Consider the following 25,355-nt stretch of genomic DNA (forward strand, 5'->3'; position numbering starts at 1 on the left):
ACGCGTCACAGAATGTTGTGTAGTGAAGCTCAATATTGACAAACATACAATGTACAGCTAGTTTTATTGCAAGATGTATGTATCAAAATTATGTCATGACGCCTGAATAATATTTTAATAATAATAATTTAATAATAATAATTTTAAATATTCGTATTAAGAAGATGCTCTTATACTTCGAATGACACATCCAAAAGGACATGGCAGCAAATGCGAATACCTGTCTGCCTACAAAACATTTAAGGTTGGGAACCATATGACCGTGCAACATTTAACAAAAATATAATTATATGTTTGCTTTATGTAGGCGTTTGATATTTTATAACGCTACATTACTAATCTTTTTCGAAATTGTAGACGTATTCGTTAATTCGAATAGTGTTTATTTTGCGGGTCAATCAAGCAGCGCGTGAGGCGGATTAAGGGGCGGGTCCTCGCGCTGTAGCAGCCTCCAGTTTAAATCAGTTCATTTATTGAGGCTGTAGCTGCGGTTCTTTCTGCGTCTTCGGCTTATCGGCCTTGTTTCTGTTCTCAAATCGGTGTGGGTTCGACTCCCACATGTCGGCTGGTCCCGCCGTCACCGTGACGTCCTGATGCCCGGCGTGCGGCTCAGGTAGGGCGGGTTATTATGGTAGATAACGGGAGGCTCGTTCCTCGGGATCTGAAGACCGAGCTCCTGGTCTGAGGTCGGTTCTCCTGCCGCGCTCCTCATCGATTAACGGCCCCAAGGAGAGAGAAGAACCACGAAGTGAGAAGAAACCATAAGAGAGAGGAGAGGAACCCCGAAGTGCGTAGTGATGCTGCGGTGAGCGCACAGAGAGACTTCAGTAAAATCAGAGTGTCAGCATCGCGAATCATCACTGACTATCGTTCACTGAACGCGGGCCGTGAGGAGACCTGACGGGTTTGTCTTATTGATAGATCGACTGCTCGGGACCGAGAGACCCCTCAGCCCGCACAATGATCCCCGGGATGCCCGCCACCATGATCCCAGCCTCCGAGGCTGCCAAGATCTACCAGACAAACTACGTGCGCAACTCCCGTGCGATCGGGGTCCTGTGGGCGATCTCTACGATGATCTTCGCCATCGTGAACGTGGTGTGCTTCATCACGCCCTACTGGATCGGGGACGGCGCGGACAGCCCGCAGTCCGGGTACTTCGGCCTGTTCCACTACTGCATCGGGAACGGCATCACCCGGGAGCTGACCTGCCAGGGGAGCTTCACGGAGCTCCAGACCATCCCGTCAGGGGCGTTCAAGGCCGCGTCCTTCTTCATCGGGGGGTCCATGATGCTGGTGGTGAGCTGCATCGGCTGCTTCCTGCTCTTCTTCTTCTGCCGCACGGGCACGGTATACAAGATCTGCGGCTGGATGCAGCTGGCGGCAGGTAAGCTCCACACATCGAGCATCTTGCCTTGAACTTCCACACATGGATTATCCTGTGTGGAGGTCTGGAGTCCGGACGTCCACACTAGAGCATCATGTATGGAGGTCACTCCTGACACGAACGAGAGCATCATGTGTGGAGGTCCGGAGTCAGGACGTCGACACACGGAGCATCATGTGTGGATGTCCGTCCAAACACGTTACAAAAAAATCCAGAGCCATGTCACAAAGTACTGGGACTAACAGGTGGATGCAGATGTTTAAATAGGCACTTGTTACCCCCATTATTCTCTCATAATAACCTGATTCCAAGACCTTAAAGGGGTTTAAAATGAAGGCAGTTGACATTACGGAGACAGAATCCTCAACAAACGAAAATTACACACCTGCAACTCGGCAAATAACATACATTTAGCCTATATGAATGAATGAATGAATATTTTATTCCAGAATCAAAGTTCCATATTAACTTATGTAGCCTTTATATATCCCTGAATATATATATATATATATATATATATATATATATATATATATATATATATATATATATATATATATATATATATATATATATATATATTTGTTTATATATCAGATAAGCAGAAATGCAACACACGCCCTCTACTTTAGTCCTGAAATGTCATTCAGCTGAAGGTTAATGCTTTATTAAAGAAAAACCCTTTCAATAGAAAAAGAGGTCGAGATAAAGGTTTGATTCAATGGGCCTATTTCTTTCCACTAAAATTGCACCTATAATCTTACTATACCGCACTTTAACTTTAATTATTTAAAGGAATTAGCTGATAATTATAGTCATCCAACATAGGTGTCACTGGTGTGAAATCTGACGCGGTTATGATTATGAGGTTCATACACGGGAAATAACTGATACAGGTTAAGAAATCTAATCACAGGTAAATTATGTATACAATAATCGAATAACAATAAAAAAATAATTGCATTAAAAACAAATTATTATTATTGTTATTGAGTTATTTATTAGATGCCTCATCCAAATTGAGGTGCAGTTAATTCAAATAGACCGTAAAGCGCTTAGGAATCTGAAAAAAGGAAGTCTTCAGGTAGGCTGGGGGGGACATTGGGAATTTAACCCAAAATCTCTGGCCGGAAGTCCAACTCCCTAGCCACTACACTGTCCAGCCTGTTAATATGTTTGTTACCCGAATCGATACAGAATTATGACACTTCATGAATACCAAGTATTAAGTAAAGCAAGTGGTGATGTGAAAAATGTGTCCGCAAGCACTTGAATAGATGAAAGGCCTGAACTCTGGCAGGGTTTGAAACAGATTATCCTGCAGGGCAAACATCCCTGTATCACCAGCAGCATAATGAGGCTGCAGAGCGGCTGTTTGGGCTGGGCTGCTCTTCTTTCCAGAGATCAAAGCTGTACTTCTAATGCCTTGTGAGACAGGCAATATCCTCGTCTAACTTCATCCTCTGCTGCTATAAACTCTTCATCTCCTCCTCCTGTTCCACTGCTGAGCACCAGTAAGTAGGTTAGTTTTGCCAACCGTTCACCATGACAACTCAGTTCCTCCAGCCGCTGGTTCACTGGTGAACTGGGATCGGTGTTATTTCATCAGGTGTTTTTATTCCCCAAGTCACTGGTTTCCTCCATATTGTAAGTGCCAATTGTGTTAGTTTTAATATTCCGCCCTTGCTTTTGGGTAAAGCACTGCCATTAAAACTAGAGTTAGTTCCCCAAGGCTTCAAATTGTGGTTGCCCATACTGCTCCATAGTATTTTCCCCTCAGGGATTGATCCAACCAACCTAAGGAAAACCTAATTTCATGCAGTGGGTCTGCAGTGGAAATGTATAATTTGAAGTCAATATTTAACCTGTCACGTCAAGGAAAGGGGTGTATGGTTGTTTTGGATAAGAGCGTCCGCTGAATGCCCTAAATGTTAATGTAGAGGTTCACCCAGTCACTGGAAAAAAAACATGTCTCAGACGAATCTCAAAGCAGAGGTCAGAACAGAGCTGAGATAACCACAGAGAAACACCAGAACGATTTATCACACACAAATGCGAAAGTTACAGAAGAAAGTTCATTAAGAACCAAGATGGCCGCCAGGTGACTGGTTCCTCTCATCTCCTCATAAACTCATCCCAAACTTTCAGGGTACCACAATACCTCATCCAGCTCCCCCCCTCCCCCCTGCCCACACTCACACCCAGTGTACAGTTGGCGCTGTTAAGACCACTGTGAAATTGGCTATTAAGAGATTCCAGGGGAATTGTAAGTGGCAATATGGAAGAGGCTTTGCTCATCATACACTTTTGTTGAACTTTGTGTTGAATTGAAAAATCCTCCTTGAGCCCTGAGTCTCCAAGCGCCATTATGGCTGGTATCGATTCCTGAGCTTTGCTATCAAAGAAGAAATGTTTGGTACCAAAAACGAAACATCTGCCTCAAACCAAGGACTATATTCGGTATCAAAAACAATATATTCTGTATCAGGGACTATACATTTATCTCAGAGGCAGCCAAGGAACAGACGTGACAAGATGAATGTGCAAGCAGATAAGAGAATTCCAACTGAAAGACCAAGTTGGTACTACACTATAAACATACAAAATGGAGAACATCACAGAAAATACATTAATTACCAGCACCGAAAGCTACAGTAATGTTTCACTGTCTGTCATTTGCATAATCACAATTTAATTTGATTTGAATATTTGAGGGCACTGTGAAGAACGTGGAATCTACTCTTCTGTTTCTAGATCCCACTGTTCTCTGCCCCTCTTTATTCATTTTCTCCACCTGCCCCTCATTTGCTCCGACTCCACCTGCCCCTTATATACTCCATCTGCCCCTCTTTGACTCCATCTCCTCCTGCCCTCTTTTTCTTGCCGTCCTCCTGCCTCAGCACCAGAAGGACTTTACCTGAACCCTTTCTGGGGCTGATGAACCAACTAACTCTGACAACCAATAACACACACACACGCACGCAAGCACACACGCACACACACACACACACACACACACACACACACACACACACACACAGTCAGTGAGAGCTGCACAAAAGCCCTTTCATCTACCATCTGATTTTGATGCTCGGTAAACACTGTGTTGTAGGCCGTCTAGATGTCACTAAGGTGTCTACATTCACAAAATAAATATTAGACACATAAGAACATGTCTCATGAACATGCATATTGCACATGCATGGAGGCATGACACACACACACATGCTGTGTGCTACAGACACCCTATTAGAGAAACAAAGTCGGTGGATTTTCGTTCCAGCCATGAACATCTATAAACTGAGAGAGCCAAAGTGCCCAGGATTCGTTTCCAGTAAACTATGCTTTTACCGGCTGTTTGACGGGTAAGGTCTGGTCGTGAGTGGGGAGGATGCAGAAAGGGAAGCGTTAGCTGCAGTCAGTAAGAGCCCGCCTGGTTTCAGAGGCTCATTGATCTGTTAGGGAGTCGCTGCGGAAACTAGCGGTCGGTATATAGAGGGAAGCAGGCACCACCACAACACTGCAGCACGGTGTGTGTGTGTTTGTAAAGAACAAGCCAGTGTGTGTGTGCTCATGATATGCTCCAATGATCTGTGTTGATATTTTAATATGCTGACTCTTTTTTTTTAAACAAGCTCTAATCTTTTACGGTTATTTATGCACTCTGGAACATTCAAAGAGCATAAAACTAAATGTGACCCTAAGAAACTGTCACAGACACACACACACACACACACACACACACACACACACACACACACACACACACACACACACACACACACACACACACACACACACACACACACACACACACACACACACACACACACGTGCATTTCATTCCTTATTTTTCTCTTGTTCACAAGATGCATGTGTGCCAAGTAGTGCAAATTTGATCTTCCATTTGAATGACACAGAAGACTCAAAAAGATGATGTATGATTATTTCCGGGTGCTTTGATGCAGGATCGTAATGAAAGATGAATAGATCCAGGCCTGATGTTTTCGTGATTGCATGCTCTCAGCCAGGTTTTATATTGACTGTATGGTGAATTGTAACACGTTGGAGCTTTGAGTCATCTATGTTAAGCCATGGTCTTTGTGGTTGGGAGGGAGCTCATTCGTGACATCAGCCAGGTCTTAGCCTGTTGTGGGTATCACCTGGTTCATGGCAGTCTGAGGGGCTTACTGCACTGCAATGATGTAACTTACCTAAGTATATAACACTCAGACTCACACACACACACACACACACACACACACACACACACACACACACACACACACACACACACACACACACACACACACACACACACACACACACACACACACACACACACTATGGCCCATTGCAAAGTTATATAATTGGTAGTTTGTTTTTCTTTGGGATCACTCACTTGCTGTCACATGAGATCAACCCTGCTCTTGCTCTCTCCTGTTTTGGCCGATTCTGTAGCGGGAAATAATCATGCAATTTCTTTCTCTGACCCCTTCCTCCCCATTGTGAAAGGAATATGCCAACACAAGGCAGCTCCTGGCTACACTCTATTCTCTAATGCACATTAGACTACAGCTGAGATCAGCAGTTCCCAACCGCAATGCTGGCCAACCTTTCTTTCACCATCAAAAACAAAATAACATTAAAGGCTCAATTCTGATTGTAAAGTTCAGCCACGTCTGCGCATACCCATTGATGTGTGGTGGGTATGAAGATAAAAGCATTAGAATGCATTAACACCGCATTAGCACGCATTCAACTCAGCATCTTAAAGGGCGGTCAAAGTTCTGGATGTCTTTGAACAGAGCGTCCACCTGCACTTCAGCAAGCTCCACGCTGAACCTATTCAAAACTACTTTGATAATGTTATTTATTTATTTTATTTTATTTTATATTTATTATACAGGAAAGTATTAAGAGTAACAAAGTTACAATTTAAAACGGGCCTGTCTCAGTGAAATAGCTGATTTCCAGCAGGTTCCTGTTCTGCAGCACATATAACATGTAACAGGGACAAGATACATCACACGTCACATTTACAGGGGTACACATAACAGGGACATAGCACGTCAGACATTAGTCTGACGTGTCATTAATGTTGATGTTGTTAATGTTTTAATTTACATTTAACTTTGTACATTAACAACAAGCTATTTTCACTGCGCAGACCCTCCTTTTTCTTTTATTCAACACTATTGTCTAGCACCTGTGGATTACCTTTGGATGTGCGCACCACTCCTCTTTTATGTATCAAATGTGTCTCTTTAAATCCTGCTCCGAGAGTATCCTGAACCAAACGGGTCCACAACCCAATAGGGAGTTGGTTCTCACACACACACACACGCACAAACAATGTGGAGGAGGTGCACCAACACACACACACACACACACACACACACACACACACACACACACACACACACACACACACACACACACACACACACACACACACACACACACACACACACACACAATATGGAGGAGGTGCAAACACACACACACACACACAATATGGAGGAGGTGCACACACGCACACAACCTGGAGGTGCACATACGCAACATGGAGGTGCACACATCTCCATGAGAATGTGCATGGATTGTTGAGACCTGCAGAATAATAACATTAGCAGGATGTACACAGGTGCAACACACATTAGGATGCATCATGCGTTGTGCAGACAAGCAGAATAATAATGTAGGCCGTGCGTTTTCAGCTAGCTATTCATTCACCTGTCAGCTGCCAGCTGTTACTAAGATGCCCCAGCTAAGATTGGGGTAGCTGCCATAGTTGTAAAGCCACCTGGGATTGCATTCCATAACAGTCCAGAAGCTATTCTGGGTTGGGCTAATGAGCACCACTGGTTCCCCGATAGGTATTTAATGGTAGCTTATTTAGACTCTGGAAATAAATACAAATAATTGGTTGTCGTCAAAATCGTGTTTTTGAAATTTACCAATTGGCGAATGGACCAGATACTGTGGTTGATATCGGGTTTGCGAATTAAAAGTGGTGTGATAGGCAGATAGGATCCAGGAGTCTAACGAGAACCGGTTTGAGGTAAAACAAGACTGACATGTCTGATTGGAGAGTCACAGGGTACTTAGAGAGCTAAAGTGTGACTGGCAGGTCTGATTATCATTAGCTTGGGGAACAGAAAGCGAGAAAGCTCATAAAGAGCGAGAGATTAGTTAGAGATGGAGGAACAGGCAGCCTGCCTAATGATGTCCACTATCCGGTGTCCTTCAAAGTCCTCCAAAAGTCTAATAGCCTTCGGCCCAATAGACAAAAAGATGAGATGGTCGATAGAGTGTCCCATCAACAGGGGAAATATAGAGCTACAGGCCAACATAACACAGCAGCACCTGACTGAGTTTGCCAACCCGTATGGGATGTTTTAGAGAGAGCTGGGCTCAGGATAGTCATGTTGTTTAGGGTGCGACTCCCCAATTTCTGCAGTCTATCTGCAGAGCTTTTTTTGCAAATTGCTTTTTTATTTGCATTAAATGCTAACAGGATGGAACATACTAAACAACAGCTCATCTACACCAGATCTTCGTTCGAGTGGGATCTTTTCCAGAGAGCACCCTACCACAAGTCTCTGAATCAGGCTGTGACCACCACCCACCCAGAGTGTCCCACACGTCCCATGAGGTGGACTCCCGGAGGCAGAGCTTCCATGTGTGTGCATGTTTTGGCTTCTACAGCAATGTGTATTTATAGATTCTCCTTTAAAGGAGTTTGCAACAGCAGGAGTTGGCTGGCTCCAAGGTGAAGCCGGGAGGCGTGAGATGGGAGATAATGAGGGCCCCAGTGCGGACGCAGTCCTGCAGGCCGATGGAGCTATGCGGTGCTAACCCCGCTGTTTTCTTATAGCTAATCAGCTGCTATTTAGCACGCCACGGAGGATGTTGGGAGAACGGCAGCGGCTCGCTATGTTCACGGACATGCTGCAAAGCGGATACACAGGGGGGGGAGAAGAGAGAGAGAGAGAGAGATAGGGGGAGACAAGGGAGACCGCTATGTGTGTGTTTGTAGAATTTGACTTTTTGTATGTAGATCAGGTCTACGAATGAACTTGAATTGGACCTGATTATGAATCAGGGAATGCGGCGGAATTCAGTGGTTCAGATGCTGGTGGGTGTGTTATTTCCGTCATGCAGAAAACACTGGTGTATCTGCTGCTGCCTTGTCCTATTGTGTTATCTAATCCTCAAGGGAGCGTCACTGAATAACCCTCTTGCTTACTTTCATTGTGTATGGGATCACTGACAAATCCCCCAGCACGACTAAGTGATAATCCCCAGGATCTCGAGCCTGTCCCCAAGGATAGAAACATTACTGTCTGCCTTTTCTTTTGCTGTGACTTTATGGATGTAATTTTATTTTTCACCCCTAGACTTTTTACAATAACAAGCTGGTAACTGCTTTGCCGTCACCAGCTGGTGCTAGTTGATCGAACAATAGTCAAGTTGTTAGGGTTTTTGACTTTACCTTGAAGGTTATGAGTTAAGAACCCAATGTCCACCATCTAACCCCTATAAGTATAATGACGTTTCTGAATTCCCTGCTTTGGATGAAAACATCTTACTATCATTGTTGTCTCTTTCCTTTTAGGCAGTGATCAAAACACATTCTTCATTCATAAGTGACCTTGCTCCACTGCAAAAATCCTCTTTTAATCACCAGTATCATTCGATCCAGACCCTGTCTTCCTCTTCCCTATAGCTACTACAGCCAGAGTCTCTTCAGTCCAAAGAAAGAACAGCAAAGTGTGGGCTTTTTGTCCCCTCGAGGTCAGCGCTCGGCTCATTAAAGATGATCCCGTCTCTCCTCAGAATTAAGTCATGGCATTAGTGTTGCCCAGAGAATTAGGGTCGAGGTGGTGGCCGGGGGGATGAGCTGATTTGACGGTTGGCTAGACGGGACCTTCCCAGACCAACATACCTTCCCCCTACCCAATCGCATCGCAGATGGGGAACACACACACAGCACAGATTTCAGTCTAGTCTGGCTAGCTCGTTTGAACCCAAGCTGAAAGGTTCTGGATGATCGAACCCAGAAGTTCTGGGTTTCGATCATCCCAATGTCAACAGCCTACCCTGTAGGCCTCCCTAAGCAAGGTGACCTTATGACATGTCTGAATTACCCTCATTCCCTTCAGATAAAACCAATGGGCAAAGGCTACTCTAGGGGATCCCCTACCTCCTCAGAAATCCTGTTTTGGTCACCCCCACTTTTAAATCCAACGTTTCATTGAAAACGTTGGCACATATAATATCGATAGATATATGCATCTGTCCTAGGCTGTCCCCCCCACCTTAATAAGGTTTCCCTAGGCCCTTGCCAAAAGCAGATGCTTTTATCCACAGCGACTTACAGTGAATAGAATAAAGGAAGTAAATGTAACATCAGTAGATGGTAGCCGTAACAGAGGAGCTATGGTTCTCATCGGGCGAATGAGATGGGTCGATGCCTTCTGTTTGGATCAAGAGCAAGATCAATCAAAGAGCTACAGCTCCATTAGTCCCCAGAGAGGGTTAGAAAACGACAGCAGAATGAGTCAGTGTGTTGAGAGGTGTTGATGGGGTCGGGGTTTGGGGATTACTCAGAAATAGACAGGAGGGTTTTCTCATGGAGAATGATACAGTGGCCGAAGTTTGAAATGTTTAATTGTTCTGAGTTAAGGGTTAACCCGAACTGGTGCCCTAATGAGCGAGCTAGTCTCAGATAGAAATAAGAAAATTATACTCAATTCTCACAGGAGACCAGTGTGAGGTCAAAATCAACATTATTGGCTGCAAAAAAAACTCTCAAAGCCTTGGACAACAGTTTAATTTACTTTGAATATTATGTATATATATATATATATATATATATATGTATATATATATATCATACATATATATATATACTGTAGATGCCCTTTGGGTTCAGCATCTTGAATGGTTTTGGTTCTGGAGTAGGTGATCCTCAGGGGAACCTTGATGTAGTAGTGGTTCTGGGGGAGCTGGGAGGAGGAGCAGGGTGTATGGATTTCCCATCTGGGTTTATCTTTGTGATCACCAAGCACCAATGAGTCATACACTGGCTTGATTGTTTTCCTTCCTCTTATCTCCTTACTAATTATCTTCCTTCGTATCATATCTTATCCAGCTCATCAATTCTCCACCACTTCTACTTAAAAAGAAAGTACTAATTCCTGTAACAGTTAATAGGGTTTACCCTTCATCCCCTACCCATGGGCCAAGCGCTAAGAACCACGATTGGTGGTTCCAATTACCTATTCATTGGATTACATATTGGCCAACAGAAGAAACAAAAACAGAAGACAAAGCTCTGAAGCAGTCATGTACAAGAGACTAACAAACATGACACCAGAAATACTACCAGTCATCAGCCACCGCAGCAGCATAGCAGTAGAAGAGGAGGAACAGGCACTGGCAAGGCTAAAGATTTTAAAACAAAAACAAAGATACAGCACCAGACCAGACCAATGGATAGAGCACATCAAAGGTAAAGAGGTAAAGAATTCGCCCACATGGCCCCGATCCAACTTCTGCCCAAACCTGGGTCCAACGATCCAGTCGTTCCGTACTTTTCGTGGGGCAATACTGACCTACACGGTTTACTTTGTGAACTTCCAAGAAAACAAGATGGCGGCTCATCATGGATATCCAAAATTGAACCACTAACAACCAGGACATCAAACAATTAGGGCTCATGACAAACATCTAAGCCCCATCCAACACCTTAAGACCAGCCGTGTGGCAAGTACTCAGACAACTCTTTACAACATAACTGGATATGACCCAACTCACAAACCACCAGGATGTGGACAGCAAGAAGAATGGCAGCATCAGACTGAGAACCATGGAATATGAGCAGCAACCACACTCATCTTCGCCCACCTTTTGTGAAGAGCCTTCACGAGTACCACAGGAAGTGGAGGACGTGGTGGGATTGGATTACAAAACCAAGAGAAATGGAAGAGCAGATAGAAGAGCACATGATACACGACCAAAAGGCAGAGAGCCTCAGAGAAGGCGACAAAAGAAGAAGAGAGGATATGGATTAACCAAACATAGGAACAACTGTCTGTCCAGGTTTGGACTTAAATGGCCCTCTTTCATTATCAGTTAAACAATAGATCCTTGAAGACCGAGTGGTCTGTGTGCCAGTCTCAATCAGGTGTCACATGTTGATCAACTGAGAGAGGTAGTAGGTAGGTTATGATTGGCTTATTCAAGTCACGGTAACCGGTAATACGGGGGTTTGACCTTTTTGTTTTGCATAACCCAGAGAACAGGTTAACGATTGGATGGGCTCTGGTACGACCGTCCTCGTCGTGTGTTTTATTGTAGTGAGGGTAGTGAGGGTCCACCTTGTAGCAGAATGGGGCTGGTGGTTAACATATCCTCTGAGTGACCATCTTGGCCTAGTGGTCTATTTGTGATAAAGGATTTGGAAACTACACCTAGATGTGAATCTTCCTCTTCAGCAGAAAGTGTAATGGCTGGGGCAGTTTAAGATGTTTAATTAAATATATGTCTGTATGGAATGACCGAGTGTATTTACCCTGTTTGAGTACACTGTGAATGAAGGATGATGACATGGGATGATATGTTGAAGAGACAACAACCATTAAGTAAGGGCTCGGCCATCCATCAGCGATGCACCTGCCTTGGGCATCTGCCATGTTTAAAGGGTAAATGATGATGTGGAATTCAAAATAGTTTTATAGGTCATGCAGCTTTTCCGTGGTCATGCACACATCATACAGGACAACCCAAGCTCAACCCAGCTTTCAGCCTACGCCAGCTGTCCTAGCTGGTTCTAGCCATTTCACACAGTCCTAACTATTAGCTTAGCAGTAGCCACTTAGCACACTCCTTATTGTTAGCCAAATCCTAACCGGTAGCTAAATTCTAACTGTTAGCACAGTCCAAATGTTTAGCCTGGTTTCAGCCTATTTTTAGCTTGACCTGCATTCCTAGCCCCCTAGCTTCTAGCTATAGTGTAGCCACAGATGTTATAATGTTATGTCAAAGCTGTTGGTCCTCATTGTCCGGTCAGTGGCAGTTAGTAACATCCCTGTTTTTTGTGGCCTCTGGAGGGAAAGGTCCCAGTCGGAGCCCATTGCTGTCATGTAGGACACGCTCATCCACTAGCTTCCTCTGTGGGCCATAAAATGAAACAACCCCCATCCCACCAGGTCACGGTAGAGAACAGCTCTTAAAATAGTCTGAACAGCCTGCATGTTCCTACAGGATTGAAGTGCAGAAAGAGCCATCAAACTGATCTGTTCTGGGATTATATAAGACATATTTATATTTATAGATGCCGTTAGTAACCACTTTTTCTTTTTAGCGCAATCATGACCCTCATGCAGGGGATGCAGTTGACTGCTGCCAGTTTGTGGACTGTTTGTAACCACAGTTTACAGACTGTTTGTAACCACAGTTTGCAGACTGTTTGTAACCACAGTTTGCAGACTGTTTATAACCACAGTTTGCAGACTGTTTGTAACCACAGTTTGCAGACTGTTTGTAACCACACAGTTTGCAGACTGTTTGTAACCACAGTTTGGAGACTGTTTGTAACCACAGTTTACAGACTGTTTGTAACCACAGTTTGCAGACTGTTTGTAACCACAGTTTGCAGACTGTTTGTTACCACAGTTTGCGGACTGTTTGTAACCACAGTTAGCAGACTGTTTGTAACCACAGTTTGCGGACTGTTTGTAACCACAGTTTACAGACTGTTTGTAAACACAGTTTACAGACTGTTTGTAACCACAGTTTGCAGACTGTTTGGTGTTTTTTTAGTTTGAGGCACTGTTACAGATGGAAAGAAATGCTTTATCATATTCAGATATTTCTGTGGCTATAAAGAAATGTGCATTGGCGGACGCTATGAGTAAAGAGCTCTGGGGCGGGTTACAGAGAGAGAGAGAGAGATAGAGAGTGATGAGAGAGGTATATAAAGGCAGAGAGAGAATGATAGAGAGAGGTATATAAAGGTAGAATGAGAATGATAGAGAGACAGGTAGACTGAGGGAGAGAGACTGGTTGGGTTGAAGAGAGAGAGTGATATAGACAGGTAGACAGAGGGAGTGAGAGAGAGAGAGCCACCGCAGTTGATCACTCTCCCTCCCGAAGTGTTCTGCTTGGATTCTGCGGTTGCCATGGAAACAGCCATCGCTGGCTTGCAGAATCACTCGCTCTTCCAGGGTAGAGGAAGGGTCCTCAGGACGATGGAGTGTGTGTGTGTGTGTGTGTGTGTGTGTGTGTGTGTGTGTGTGTGTGTGTGTGTGTGTGTGTGTGTGTGTGTGTGTGTGTGTGTGTGTGTGTGTGTGTGTGTGTGTGTGTGTGTGTGTGTGTGGAGAGGTGCACCCTGGGAATGGACAACCCACAGGCTCGGTGCGTCTCCATGGTAATTACGTGCAGGGTGGATTCTGCTTCCCGTTGTACCGGCGCCCGACGCCCACCTGGGCTCTGGTCCGGGCTGGAGTCTCTGTCACCACGGCGACCTGCAGCTGCACACAGAGAACGGCGGCGGGGAGCTGGTCAGACACACAGGGGACACCCGGTTAGATAACAGTTCCCTCAGCACCTCCTGCTGCAGAGCCACGCCGGGCCCCGGGGCGTTATGTAACGAGAACCACCACTAGTGGGTGGTTATGTAACGAGACCGGCCACCAGTGGGCTTTTGGGGTATTTGGGGCATGCGTTTTGAATGCGTCTCTCTTAGTTGGTAATTGGGATGTTATGCTCTATTATTGTCTGGTGGAGGGAGTCAACGGAGTATGTGTCTGTTAAGTCAGTGCTGCTGAGGAGAGAAACAGAGAGGGCCTACTCTCCTTCCTTTACAGAAAGTCGGAAGATAGGGCGGCAGAGAGAAACCTTTCAATCAGATATGGAGGAGGAACCTTGGAACCAAGGTCTGAGCGTCGAGGGAACCCTCGGAGTCCAGCCTCAAACACTAAAGATTTGGAGTAAAAGCAAAAGCAAAAGTGTGAATCGTTAAGAAACAGAAAGTGAGAAAGACAGACGTAAGGAGAAGACACTCCTTACAAAACCCTGGCACAGCGTCTCACAGTGAGGCAGGGTCAATTCAGAAAGATGGTAGTCGAGGTGGTTGGTGGCGTTGAATCGGGGATTGGTAGTAGGGTTGGTGACGGAGGTGGTCGGTAATTAAGATGGTGTTAAAGTTGGGATGGTAATGGTATTGGTATTGATGGAGGTGGTGCGCGAGGTGGTCGTTGGTGGTTAAGATGGTGTTAAAGTGGGCATGGTGGTGGTGGTGGTGGTGTCAGGATTATAGTGTGTCGCAGGACTTTTCAAACAGTTTTTTTGTCGTCTACCCCCTCCTATTGAGCGGAAAGAATGTGGTACCAGGGCGATTCAGCGTCAAGCAAAAATTACAATTGGTACCCCCTATCCTGCCCCGTCTGCTTCGTTCTCTCTCAGTGGTGAACAAAATATGAGTGAACAATTCCTTATGAGACTAAACCATTAAGAACCAGTACACAGAAGGGATTGGATATCATTCTGCAAATCTGACTTGCCAAGGGGCTCCCCAAACGACCTGCTAGGGGTTCCTCAGCAATCATCTCCAACGCAAGCACGAGGAGCCCACATGGACCCATTACCAGTCAGGACGAGTCAGGTTCTGGTGGAGCTGGACTCACTGCTGCTCGTTCATCTCAAACCAAATTAAACCAGAAGAGAGAGTGAGTCTGATTTCTGTCCTCTGAAGACTTTATGATATTTACTGATGGTGTTACTGAGTGCAGTTCTTCCTCAGCTCTACTTGAGGAGACCCCAGTGCTTGCATCAGAGAAGGTGATTGGACTGTAAGTGGGATCCTCAATCAATGTAACGACCCACCCCTCTAAGGGGCTGTCCTCTAATACCTGACGATTTTAGTACCTTCGATGTTTTTTGTTGTCAATTTCGTGAATTGTTCCTTTTAAAATAAGGATAAATTCCTTATTTCGTGGTTGTCCGTTCTGTTGCTCTGTACTGTGCTGTTCTTTCATTCATTCATTCCTAACTCCTCTTCCCTGAGTTTGAATGTGCAACTTAACGGGCATCTCAAAGTCTTTGAAGTGGTTCAGTGATGCTGGACCAGGTCTCTCTCTCTCTCTCTCTCTCTCTCTCTCTCTCTCTCTCTCTCTCTCTCTCTCTCTCTCTCTCTCTCTCTCTCTCTCTCTCTCTCTCTCTCTCTCTCTCTCTCTCTACTCCATGTCTTAGAGGAGGTGTATTGGTATTCTGCTGATGTATCTCCTCCTGTTTATGCAACCATCCTCCATCCCACAACCCCCCTTCCTCACATGAACACACACATGGTGCACATGCAATTCATCACACAACAATGTTCACGCATGCAAACACACATCTTTAAAACAACTCTACCGAAGCGGCATGATGCATCTCCCTCTCTCCTTCCCTCCCTCCCTTCCCTCATACTCTCTCTCTTTACTGTTATCCTCTCTCTCTCACGGAGAGATTAATATAGAAATAACAGGCGCAGAGGCTTTGGCCCGGAGCCCGGGACCATGTGGTGGTCAGGTAGAGAGGAGGGGAAGTGAGGGAGGGTGAACACGCTGTGCTGCGTGCTGAACTACGGAGGACAGCTGGTCATGTTGAAGAGAGCAGGATGTAGCCATGGGGAGGGGGGGGGGGGATTTGACGCAGGGGGCTGAAGCGTTGCTGCAGCTTTTCCCTGGGAAAACTGCGTCAACGCTTAAATTAAAAACACATGCACATTTCAATCGTGTATTTCTGCATATGTCGGGGACGCCACAAGTCTCCCGTTACGATGCAAGCCCAAGGGAAACTGTGGGAATCGCACCGTCTTTTATAACCTCTAAGGATGAGTCCTGTGACTGAACAGTGTTGAGCCGTTAGCTGTCAGAGAGGAGGGCTCTGCTGAACACTAGTCGTTGGCTTATGCAGCCTGCCACTCTAAATCACCTCTGACGCAACGGCCGCGCCATGATCCGTTGGATGCGTAATATCAAGGCCAGGGATGAGGTCAGCTCAGACTCTCTCCTCAAAATGCTCGGCATCCGGGACATGACATAGCGCTGCAAACAAACAGACTGAGGTGGTTTATGATATCGGACGCCACGTCGGGAGGAAAGAATCCGCTGAAGGAAGACAACAAGCATTTAACTAATCAGAGTGGATGCTCTCGCATCTCAACAATAATTTATTATGCCCATCGATAATTTATTATCGATGGGCAACTGCTAAGTCCGAGGCTGGATCTCATTAAACACAATGAGAGATGGAAAGAGAGACATCGTCATAGTTCCTCTCTGATCTCCTGTGAGGCATTGTGTGGAGGTGAAGATTTATGGAGGAGACAATGTGCGATGGCGTCGTAGCGGTGTGCTGCCAACGGGGTTAGGGCGCCGTTATGCGGTCGATGACTTAAACACAAACACCGCCACGACGCACAGCCCCGGGACGTCATGAGGACCGCTGCCTCCCACACACAGAGCGCCAACGCCTCATTGAGCTGAACTGGTGAGACGAGCAGTCTAGTCAGCAGAAGGACTTTATAGAGTTGAATAAGGGGCCAGCGGAGCATGATAGACATGGAGATGCCAGGGACTTGTGTGGCTGATTTGGTCCACTAGCGTGTGGAGGGGAAGCCAGCAGCAGGGCGTGGACACCACGGGACAGAGGGCATCTCAACAAGGAGGGCTAATGGACGGCAGCTCGTATCTGATCCGATGTGAGGAACCAGGGCCCCCCGTTCACCCAGGAGCAGCAGCAGAACAGATCGAGGGTGGGGGCAGAAGGGGCCGGTCAATCGACATCTAAATACATCTCTCACTCTGTTGTCTTGAAAAGGGGCTTGAAAAGAAACCATCTTTTAATAAATCGCATGTTTAAATCCTTCTCAGATCTAATGTGGATATCAGATAAGGGAGGGGAGAATATATTCCATTAAACATTAGCCTAAAGCCAAATAAAAGTCCCTCTGGCAGAAGGTTGGATGAAGTGCCTGCCCTGCAGGTGTGACATATTCACTGGTGTATTATTAATGTGATCACCGCTATGATGAGCGTCGTTAGTGGGATCAATGGCAGTATTAACAGTGCTCAATACTGAGGGTGAGCGGGCTCAGTAGAGCTGGCTGCAGGGCACCTCTGACTAGACCTCATAAAACGCTACAACCCATCACCATCAGTATCTCTGAAGTCCTTCTATCGCTGTCCCGTTCTCTCTCCATCTCCATCCAATATACAGCAGTGGCTGGTGGGTTCTGGCTCTGTGGGTTCCACCGAGCCAGAGGTACTGGTGGTCAGACCTCATATCTACCACATCTATGTGTTGATATGTGTCAGGCCTGCTCAGTAGAATACACGGCCAATGGTATATCCATGATTCTCTTCTATAGGGAGAATTGAGAGTCTGGATGATATGGAGGGAATGGATGGAGGCTGTGTGGGCCAAGAGGGAGGACCCTTAAAGGATGTGTCGCTTCCTTGGATTATCTCCCACTTAGGCTGTTAGCCCTATTCATGACCCCCCCACACACACTCTCTCTTTTGACAGCCCTCCAACCAGAAACAGACCTCTAAGACGTCATCGTGACACTGATTGGCCTGGTGTGTTTGTGTGTGTGTGTGTGTGTGTGTGTGTGTGTGTGTGTGTGTGTGTGTGTGTGTGTGTGTGTGTGTGTGTGTGTGTGTGTGTGTGTGTGTGTGTGTGCCCTTGTGTGTGCGTGCGTGTCAGACATCCAGATAATGAAGACAGTGTAGACAGCCCAGTTCCCATATACACCCCGATGACGTGTACTCTATACTACTCTCGTCCAACATAATGCGGCATGCTATGTCTCTCTCTCCATCTGCCTCTCTCCCCGTCTGTTTCTCTCGGCCCACATACTCCCATTAATATTCCTCTCTCCTCTTCTGTTCCCAGCAGGTTCATGACTTCAGTCCCCTGGCTGACATGCTGGTGTAACACAGTAATGTTCTTATAATGATGCAGAGACGTGACGCACCACATCCACCTCCCCACAGTGGCACGGGCCAACATAAGAACACAATCTGCAGTGGCGATTGGTTCTCCAAATCTAAAAAGGACTCTTTCGCAATTTGTGTATTTTCCCCCATTGCGTTCCCTTTGGGTTATAAACGAATGCACACTCGTGATTCAGAATGAGCAATCGGTCGGTGGAAAGTTCCAGGGAATGATGGCCGTCCATAGAGCCTTGTTTGGTCCCGGATGGGCGTGGACAAGATGGCCGATTTCAGGACCCTCGGTAGGATATAATACCTGTCTTCTCATGGCCTGTTTTTCTTCTTCTCTTTCACCTCCACCCTTGCCTTCCCCACGCCACTCCCTCGCCCCCCAGGTACCTGTCTGATCCTGGGCTGCATGATCTACCCCGACGGCTGGGACAGCGACGAGGTGAAGCGGATGTGCGGCGAGCAGACGGATAAGTACACCCTGGGGGCGTGCTCCGTGCGCTGGGCCTACATCCTGGCCATCATGGGCATCATGGACGCCCTCATCCTCGCCTTCCTCGCCTTCGTGCTGGGAAACCGCCAGGACAGCCTCATGTCCGAGGACCTGCTGGGAGAGAGTGAGTTCATGAGGCAGCTCCTCCACCTGTCTGTCACATCCTCCATCCAGCTCCGCCTCCTCCGCCTTTCTACAACCACGTCCTCTCCTCATCTGGCCTGCTCCTTCGCACACCTCCTCTTTCATCCTGCTCCACCACCTCCCTCCCCCTCCTCCTCCACCACCTCCCTTCTCCCTCCTCCCCCACCCTCCTCCACCACCTCCTCCCTCACCCTCCTTCACCCTCCTCCACCACCTCCCTCCCCCACCTCCCTCACCCTCCTCCACCACCTCCTCCCTCACCCTCCTTCACCCTCCTCCACCACCTCCTCCCTCACCCTCCTTCACCCTCCTCCACCACCTCCTCCCCCACCCTCCCTCACCCTCCTCCCTCACCTTCCTCCACCACCTCCCTTCTCCCCCACCTCCCTCCCCCTCCTCCACCACCTCCTCCCTCACCCTCCTTCACCCTCCTCCACCACCTCCTCCCCCACCTCCCTTCTCCCTCCTCCCCCACCTCCCTCTCTCCACCCCTCAACCTCCATCTCCTCTCCTCTCAGCCACCTCCTGGTATCCCTCCACCCTCCACAACCTTCTCCTTCCCCTCATCCACCCTCCTCTCCTCTACCCTCTGCCTCCACCCTCTCCTTTCCTCTATCTCGTCCTCCACCCCATTCACACCCGCTGGAGCGACGGAGTGAGAGACACTTGGAGGAGAGAGAGGATGGGTGAGCGGCGCGCTAACAGATCTGGTCCTGATGCTCACGGATCATTTCACAGATAAATGACTGATTACACAGCGAGCCTCGTGAATCGCACCGTATCATCAGGACCAGACCTGCTAGCTCTGTTAGCACTATCATCAGGACCAGACCTGTTAGTGCTATCATCAGTACCAGACCTGCTAGTGCTATCATCAGGACCAGACCTGTTAGTGCTATCATCAGGACCAGACCTGTTAGTGCTATCATCAGGACCAGACCTGCTAGTGCTATCATCAGGACCAGACCTGCTAGTTCTATCATCAGGACCAGACCTGTTAGTGCTATCATCAGTACCAGACCTGCTAGTGCTATCATCAGGACCAGACCTGCTAGTTCTATCATCAGGACCAGACCTGTTAGTGCTATCATCAGGACCAGATCTGCTAGCTCTGTTAGCACTATCATCAGGACCAGACCTGTTAGTGCTATCATCAGGACCAGACCTGTTAGTGCTATCATCAGGACCAGACCTGCTAGCTCTGTTAGCGCTATCATCAGGACCAGACCTGTTAGTGCTATCATCAGGACCAGACCTGCTAGCTCTGTTAGCACTATCATCAGGACCAGACATGTTAGTGCTATCATCAGGACCAGACCTGCTAGCTCTGTTAGCACTATCATCAGGACCAGACTGTTAGCGCTTTGAGCTAACCGACCGAGAGTGCATCAAGGCAGACCCTGTTTGAGTGAGTGAGTGAGTGAGTGAGTGAGTGAGTGAGTGAGTGAGTGAGTGAGTGAGTGAGTGAGTGAGGTCAAAGCTAGGGACTGACCGACTACAAAGGAGCACTGACCAGAGATTGAGACACGTGAGAGTGTGGAAAACGAATAAGCACCGTCTGTGAGGGCATACAAATGAATGCACACAAGCAAAGCCCAGATCCTTCAAAACAATCAAACGTATGAATAATTCAAAAGGGCCTTTAGTCCAGAAACACCACCAGGTCCACTACCTCACTGGTCCATCTTATACTGATGGTGCCTTCATAGAAAAGCTTTTATGTTTTGACCACCACGTTCTACAGTGAAGTGTTGATTGAACTGACTTTCCGAAAACCCTTTCCAGAGCCAAAAAACAAGCACCATGACCGCAAAACGCAACTGCAAAAAGCACAGTACAAATGCAAACGCCACAGATTAAGGGAAGTACATTGTGATGTCCTCCTACAGTGTAGAAGGTGGACAGCCCATCCTGTTTAAGACACTTCATCACAGATGTAGGGAGGTTGTCCTAGGCAGTTGGTTGGCCGCCTCTGGGCCTCCGTCCATTGTGGTCAGTAGTGCGATGATGACCAAAGGTAACGCCCCCGTTTGTCTCCACAGAGAGCGGGAACAAGGCCATATGACCGGTGGAACACCTTCTCCCAGGTAACCAGGGCTTCATACTACTAAAGCAATGTCTCAGTTGAGATCTGTTTAGATGTACTCTATTCAATCAGTTTCGTAAAACAATTTTGTTTGCTCAATAAATATTTGATTCTTTATATGGTCTAATGGTTGTCATGGAGCCGTTGCTGTAGATTGATGGAATACATTATTTATGAGTCGTGTTTAAATACAAACTGATTTTTTTTTTGAATATTATTTCCTTTTGGATGGAGGGAAGGAGGGGTAGGAGTCTTAAGGGGAAGGGCTGGGAGCTCTGAATGCCTGGTAACCATGACACCGGTGTCTCTGTGTTTTGGCTGCAGGTGTTCCCCACTGGCAGGACGACACCTTGGGTCCTGACCCGACCTCGTTCTACTCAGTCCATGTTGAGCCAGGAGGAGACCCGCCGGCAGGACTTGAAGAGCATGTATTGAAAGCACTTCAGGACCGCCAACCTTGTTAAATATCTTTCTTCGTCTTAGCACTCACCAGCCTCACCTTGACTCTGGTTTTAAGCTGCAGTTCAGGAGCTCAAAAAATGCACAAAGAAATAAAGCAACTAGCTGCTACCTAAAACTTTATGCTGTACAGGGGAAACAAACAGAACAATGTTTCTCAAACCGTAGTGTGGAAACACAGGATAGAGTTTCTTATCTTCGTCTCTTAAGTTGTGTTGTGAACATTTTTTCTTTCGGGGGCTAAACAACACCTGATTGGTTCTCTGCCCCTGTCTGTCATGAAACCTGCACCCCAACAGCATCCAGATGCTGGCTGAAACACCGTGAACATGTAGTTAAGCTGATGAGGTTGGTCTGCTGGGACAGAGCGATTGGCTTATCGTCCTCAAGGATCGCTGCAGATATTGGACCAGAATATTGGAAGTCGGAACATTTGTCATGGGTATGAATTGTAGATCTTGTCTATACAGCTTCATTTAGATAAGTTCCCATGTCCTCTTGACTTCACAACGTTCACACACCAACAACACGCACCAAGATACGGTCTGTCACAGTACTGCCATAGCATCATCTAAGAGGGATTTATTGAGAGGCTCTTCAGCAGAAAACTAGTTTCCCTGAGATAACAGAATCCATCCTCAGTTAATCCCTGTATAGGAACTAAGGACGGACCCAGATCTACAGGGGGTCAGAGGTCAACGAGGTCAGAGCTCAATGGACATTCAGGTTTTAACGTCTCCGCCGTCCACTCTGTGGAAGTTGACCTCGTCAACAGAGAATCTTGACAGAGAGGACACTGCAGTGTGTTCGGCTTACAGATGTTGTCCACACTGGAGATGCAGTGATTCCACTGCCGGGTCTGTATATATTGACATGTGTACATTTTACATTGTAACTACTGATTAAAGATTAAATTGAATAAAAACTGAAACTCCTACGTCTTTACCGACACCATTCTTTGGGGTGAATATTTTGTGTTCATTCTAAAAACTGTGTGCGTTTTATGACACAATGGTAGTTGGCCTTATGTCAAACTATATTCAGGTTCTCATAAGACTTAGACTAACCCTAACCCTATAATCAACGTTAGCTCAGTTATTGCTTTAGAAACTTGATTTACACAAAATACAAACTTCCAAACTCAGTAGTTCATCAGTTGTGTTTCATCCACATACTTTAGAAAATGAATAACTGGTCACTTAAACCAGATCAAAGCAAACAAATTGAGCAGACACCGAATTAAAAGGTTAGTTACAATTTGGTATAAATAAATATAAATCCATAAAATAGGTACAATCGTATATCTTACCACTTTTGAAATTGAACACATCAAACCTAAGCCCTGTTATTCACCTGGCCAAATCCAAAAGCATTTTCTGGTCCTTAATAGATTAGTCTGAATGTTTAGGAAACCTTGAATAAAAACTAAGAAAGTAATTGGATTGTCGTTAAATATTGAATATATACAAATCTATACATTTACACACACATTATTCACATTCATATAAATACGATTTGTTAGTTCTGGGATACAAATAGTAAACCTATGACAGGACAGCAGTGAGTAAGAAGTAACTTGATCAAGTACTGCCAACTAAAGAGCATATACTGACGCAGAGGCGGTTCTGAGGTCCGGTGTGGCAAAGAAAGTCCCGAGCCGGTGGTTTGGGTCAGGATAGAAGTTATGAAACTTGGGAAATCCACTCCAAGGTTTTCTGAAAGAAAAAGGCTCAACATGTTTCCTATCTGCTCAAATGAAAACCAACAGCTCGTCCAACTCAGCCGTGGTGGAGTGACACACTGATGTTGTTTATCACATTTGTTCGGTAGAGTAGGGCCTGGGTAATGAGTGATATTGAGTTTCATGTGTAGAAACAAAATTACTTTGGTTCTTCGCTGTGTTAATTCGCGTTTGTTGAATTCAGGGTTATATAACTGGTAACATTATATTAATATCTACTGGTATTGTATTCTACCGGTCCTTTGGCGCCCCCTAGCGGCCGCCAGGGATACGGCCACATTAACCGCCTCGTCAGAGAGAGACACACGAAGCAGAGAGTGGTAGAAAACTGTCATTAAAGTGATTTATTATAATGGACAATGAAAACAGCCAACCAGTGCAGTGTCTGTGAGTCTCTGCCCTCCACACAAACATACACTCACACACAAAATAATAATAATAATAATAATACAAAATAATGACAAAGTCGAAGAGAAAATAAAATGCTACAGTCACGGAAACATTCAGCTTTGCCAACAGAGCGTTTTTGTATTTACAACAATATTCAAAAAATGGGGGCGGGGCGTGGCAACGCGATGTACAAGCATAGAAAAGACAGGAAGCAGATATATACACGTGTTCCTGGGAGAACCTATACATTAAATACACTTTCTACAAAGAACCTCCATATTGAAAAATAAACCGCTAAACGCCGTAGCTATGGTGAGACCGCCCGGATACCTTAGAGGTACAGCACTCGTCTGCACACGCACACACACTACAAGACATCAAGAAACGCACTCTCCACACACACCCTCCACACACACACACACACACACACACACACACACACGTAAAGACAAGGACAAGAAAGTCCTGCACACACACACAAAGATGAAAAGACACACTCTCTCTCGGCGGCTGGCTGAATGTGTGCCGGAGCGACCTGTAGCCAGGTGAAGGAATAATAAAATAACTCTGTGTGGGGAGCAGGCGACAGACGGAAGAGAGGTGACTAGCTAGAGGGGGGGGGGGGGGGGTAGGCTGGAATGTCCACTGGTAAATAGAAAGTGCCTTACAACAGGAGTCCAACAAGACACAGGGGGGGGGGCTATAAAAATGAAGAGGCGGCGAGGAGGCCGTCCAGTCCTGCCTCCTCGCTCATCTTGGTTTCTTTTTTCTTGATTCTTTTAAAAGACGCGCGGCCTGTCTGACTGACATCTGTCTGACGTCTGTCTGTCTGTCTGACTGACATCTGTCTGACGTCTGTCTGTCTGACGTCTGTCTGACTGACGTCTTGTCTGACGTCCCCGTCCGTCTCCTCAGGTCTCTAGACGTCCCGGGCCGGGTCCCTCGTCCCATGTGTTGACACGTACAAAACATATCTTACAGCTTATGTTACACAAAGGGGCCCCTCTCTGTCAGAGTCCTAGGGGCCGGGGGGGCCGGGCGGTCAGTGCCAGCCGCCGCCCAGGTAACCAGGGCTGTGGAAGGGTCCGGCGGAGGCGGGGCCCCCGCGGGGGGGCTGGACCTGGCCCGGCGCAGTCTGTTGGGGAGGGGGAGGGGGCGGCGGCGGGGGGGGCAGTCCTGTCTGCTGGTGGGGGGGCGGGGCCCCGGGGAAGCCGGCCAGGGTGTGGAAGTGGTGCGGAGGCGGAGCCTGCATGGGGGCGGCGGACGAGGGGGCGGGGGGAGGAGGGGGCGGCGGGGGAGGGGTGAGGGAAAGGAGGGCGCCCCCCCCCGCGGTGGGGGGGTGCTGCTGGGCCCCGGGGGTCTGCGGCGGGGGAGGGGGCGGGGGGGCCGACGTCAGCATGAGCTGGTGCTGCGCCAGGGAGGGGGGGGGCTGCATGTTGACGTGCAGCAGGGTGGGGGGGGGGTAGTGCAGGGCGTGGGGCAGAGTCTGCAGGAGGGGGGCCTGCGGGCCGGGGGGGTACCCGGGGAAGGGCCCCGGCGCCGCCGCAGGCCCCGAGGGCTGGCCGGCGAAGTAGGGGCTAGGGGCCGCGGTGGGGGGCCCGGGGGGCGGAGGAGGAGGAGGGGGCGGCGGGGGAGGGGTCCCCTGGGAGGTGTAC

The 25,355-nt window shown here is 47.1% G+C and overlaps 2 protein-coding genes across 3 annotated transcripts in view; one reads left to right on the plus strand and one right to left on the minus strand.

Moving 5' to 3' along the window:
• The first annotated feature begins 322 nt into the window (after positions 1–322).
• lhfpl3 (LHFPL tetraspan subfamily member 3) lies at positions 323–22,513 on the plus strand. Of its 2 annotated transcripts, XM_056578244.1 has the most exons (5): positions 323–805; positions 922–1,387; positions 18,774–19,004; positions 21,067–21,111; positions 21,435–22,513. In XM_056578244.1, the coding sequence occupies exons 2-4, from the start codon at positions 961–963 to the stop codon at positions 21,087–21,089; spliced, it is 681 nt and encodes a 226-aa protein (XP_056434219.1). In that variant the 5' UTR covers positions 323–805; positions 922–960; the 3' UTR covers positions 21,090–21,111; positions 21,435–22,513. The 2 variants fall into 2 exon arrangements, with proteins under 2 accessions (XP_056434219.1, XP_056434218.1); XM_056578243.1 differs by having other exon boundaries at positions 323–1,387.
• Positions 21,275–25,355, minus strand: part of kmt2e (lysine (K)-specific methyltransferase 2E) — a 34,415-nt gene continuing 30,334 nt past the window's right edge. The window contains exon 28 of the mRNA XM_056579011.1: positions 21,275–25,277. Coding sequence (XP_056434986.1) covers positions 24,743–25,277 — 535 coding nt within the window. The 3' untranslated portion in view covers positions 21,275–24,742. The remainder of the gene's footprint in view (positions 25,278–25,355) is intronic.

Source organism: Gadus chalcogrammus, chromosome 19 (genome assembly GCF_026213295.1).
Source record: "Gadus chalcogrammus isolate NIFS_2021 chromosome 19, NIFS_Gcha_1.0, whole genome shotgun sequence".
Taxonomy (NCBI): domain Eukaryota; kingdom Metazoa; phylum Chordata; class Actinopteri; order Gadiformes; family Gadidae; genus Gadus; species Gadus chalcogrammus.

What these genes read in the sequence shown, in the direction of transcription:
- lhfpl3 (XM_056578243.1), top strand. Translation starts at nt 961, where the DNA reads ATGATCCCCGGGATGCCCGCCACCATGATCCCAGCCTCCGAGGCTGCC. An exon ending in CTGGATGCAGCTGGCGGCAG is followed by an intron (nt 1,388 to 18,773) that starts GTAAGCTCCACA and finishes CTCGCCCCCCAG; the next exon opens with GTACCTGTCTGATCCTGGGC. An exon ending in CGAGGACCTGCTGGGAGAGA is followed by an intron (nt 19,005 to 21,066) that starts GTGAGTTCATGA and finishes TTGTCTCCACAG; the next exon opens with AGAGCGGGAACAAGGCCATA.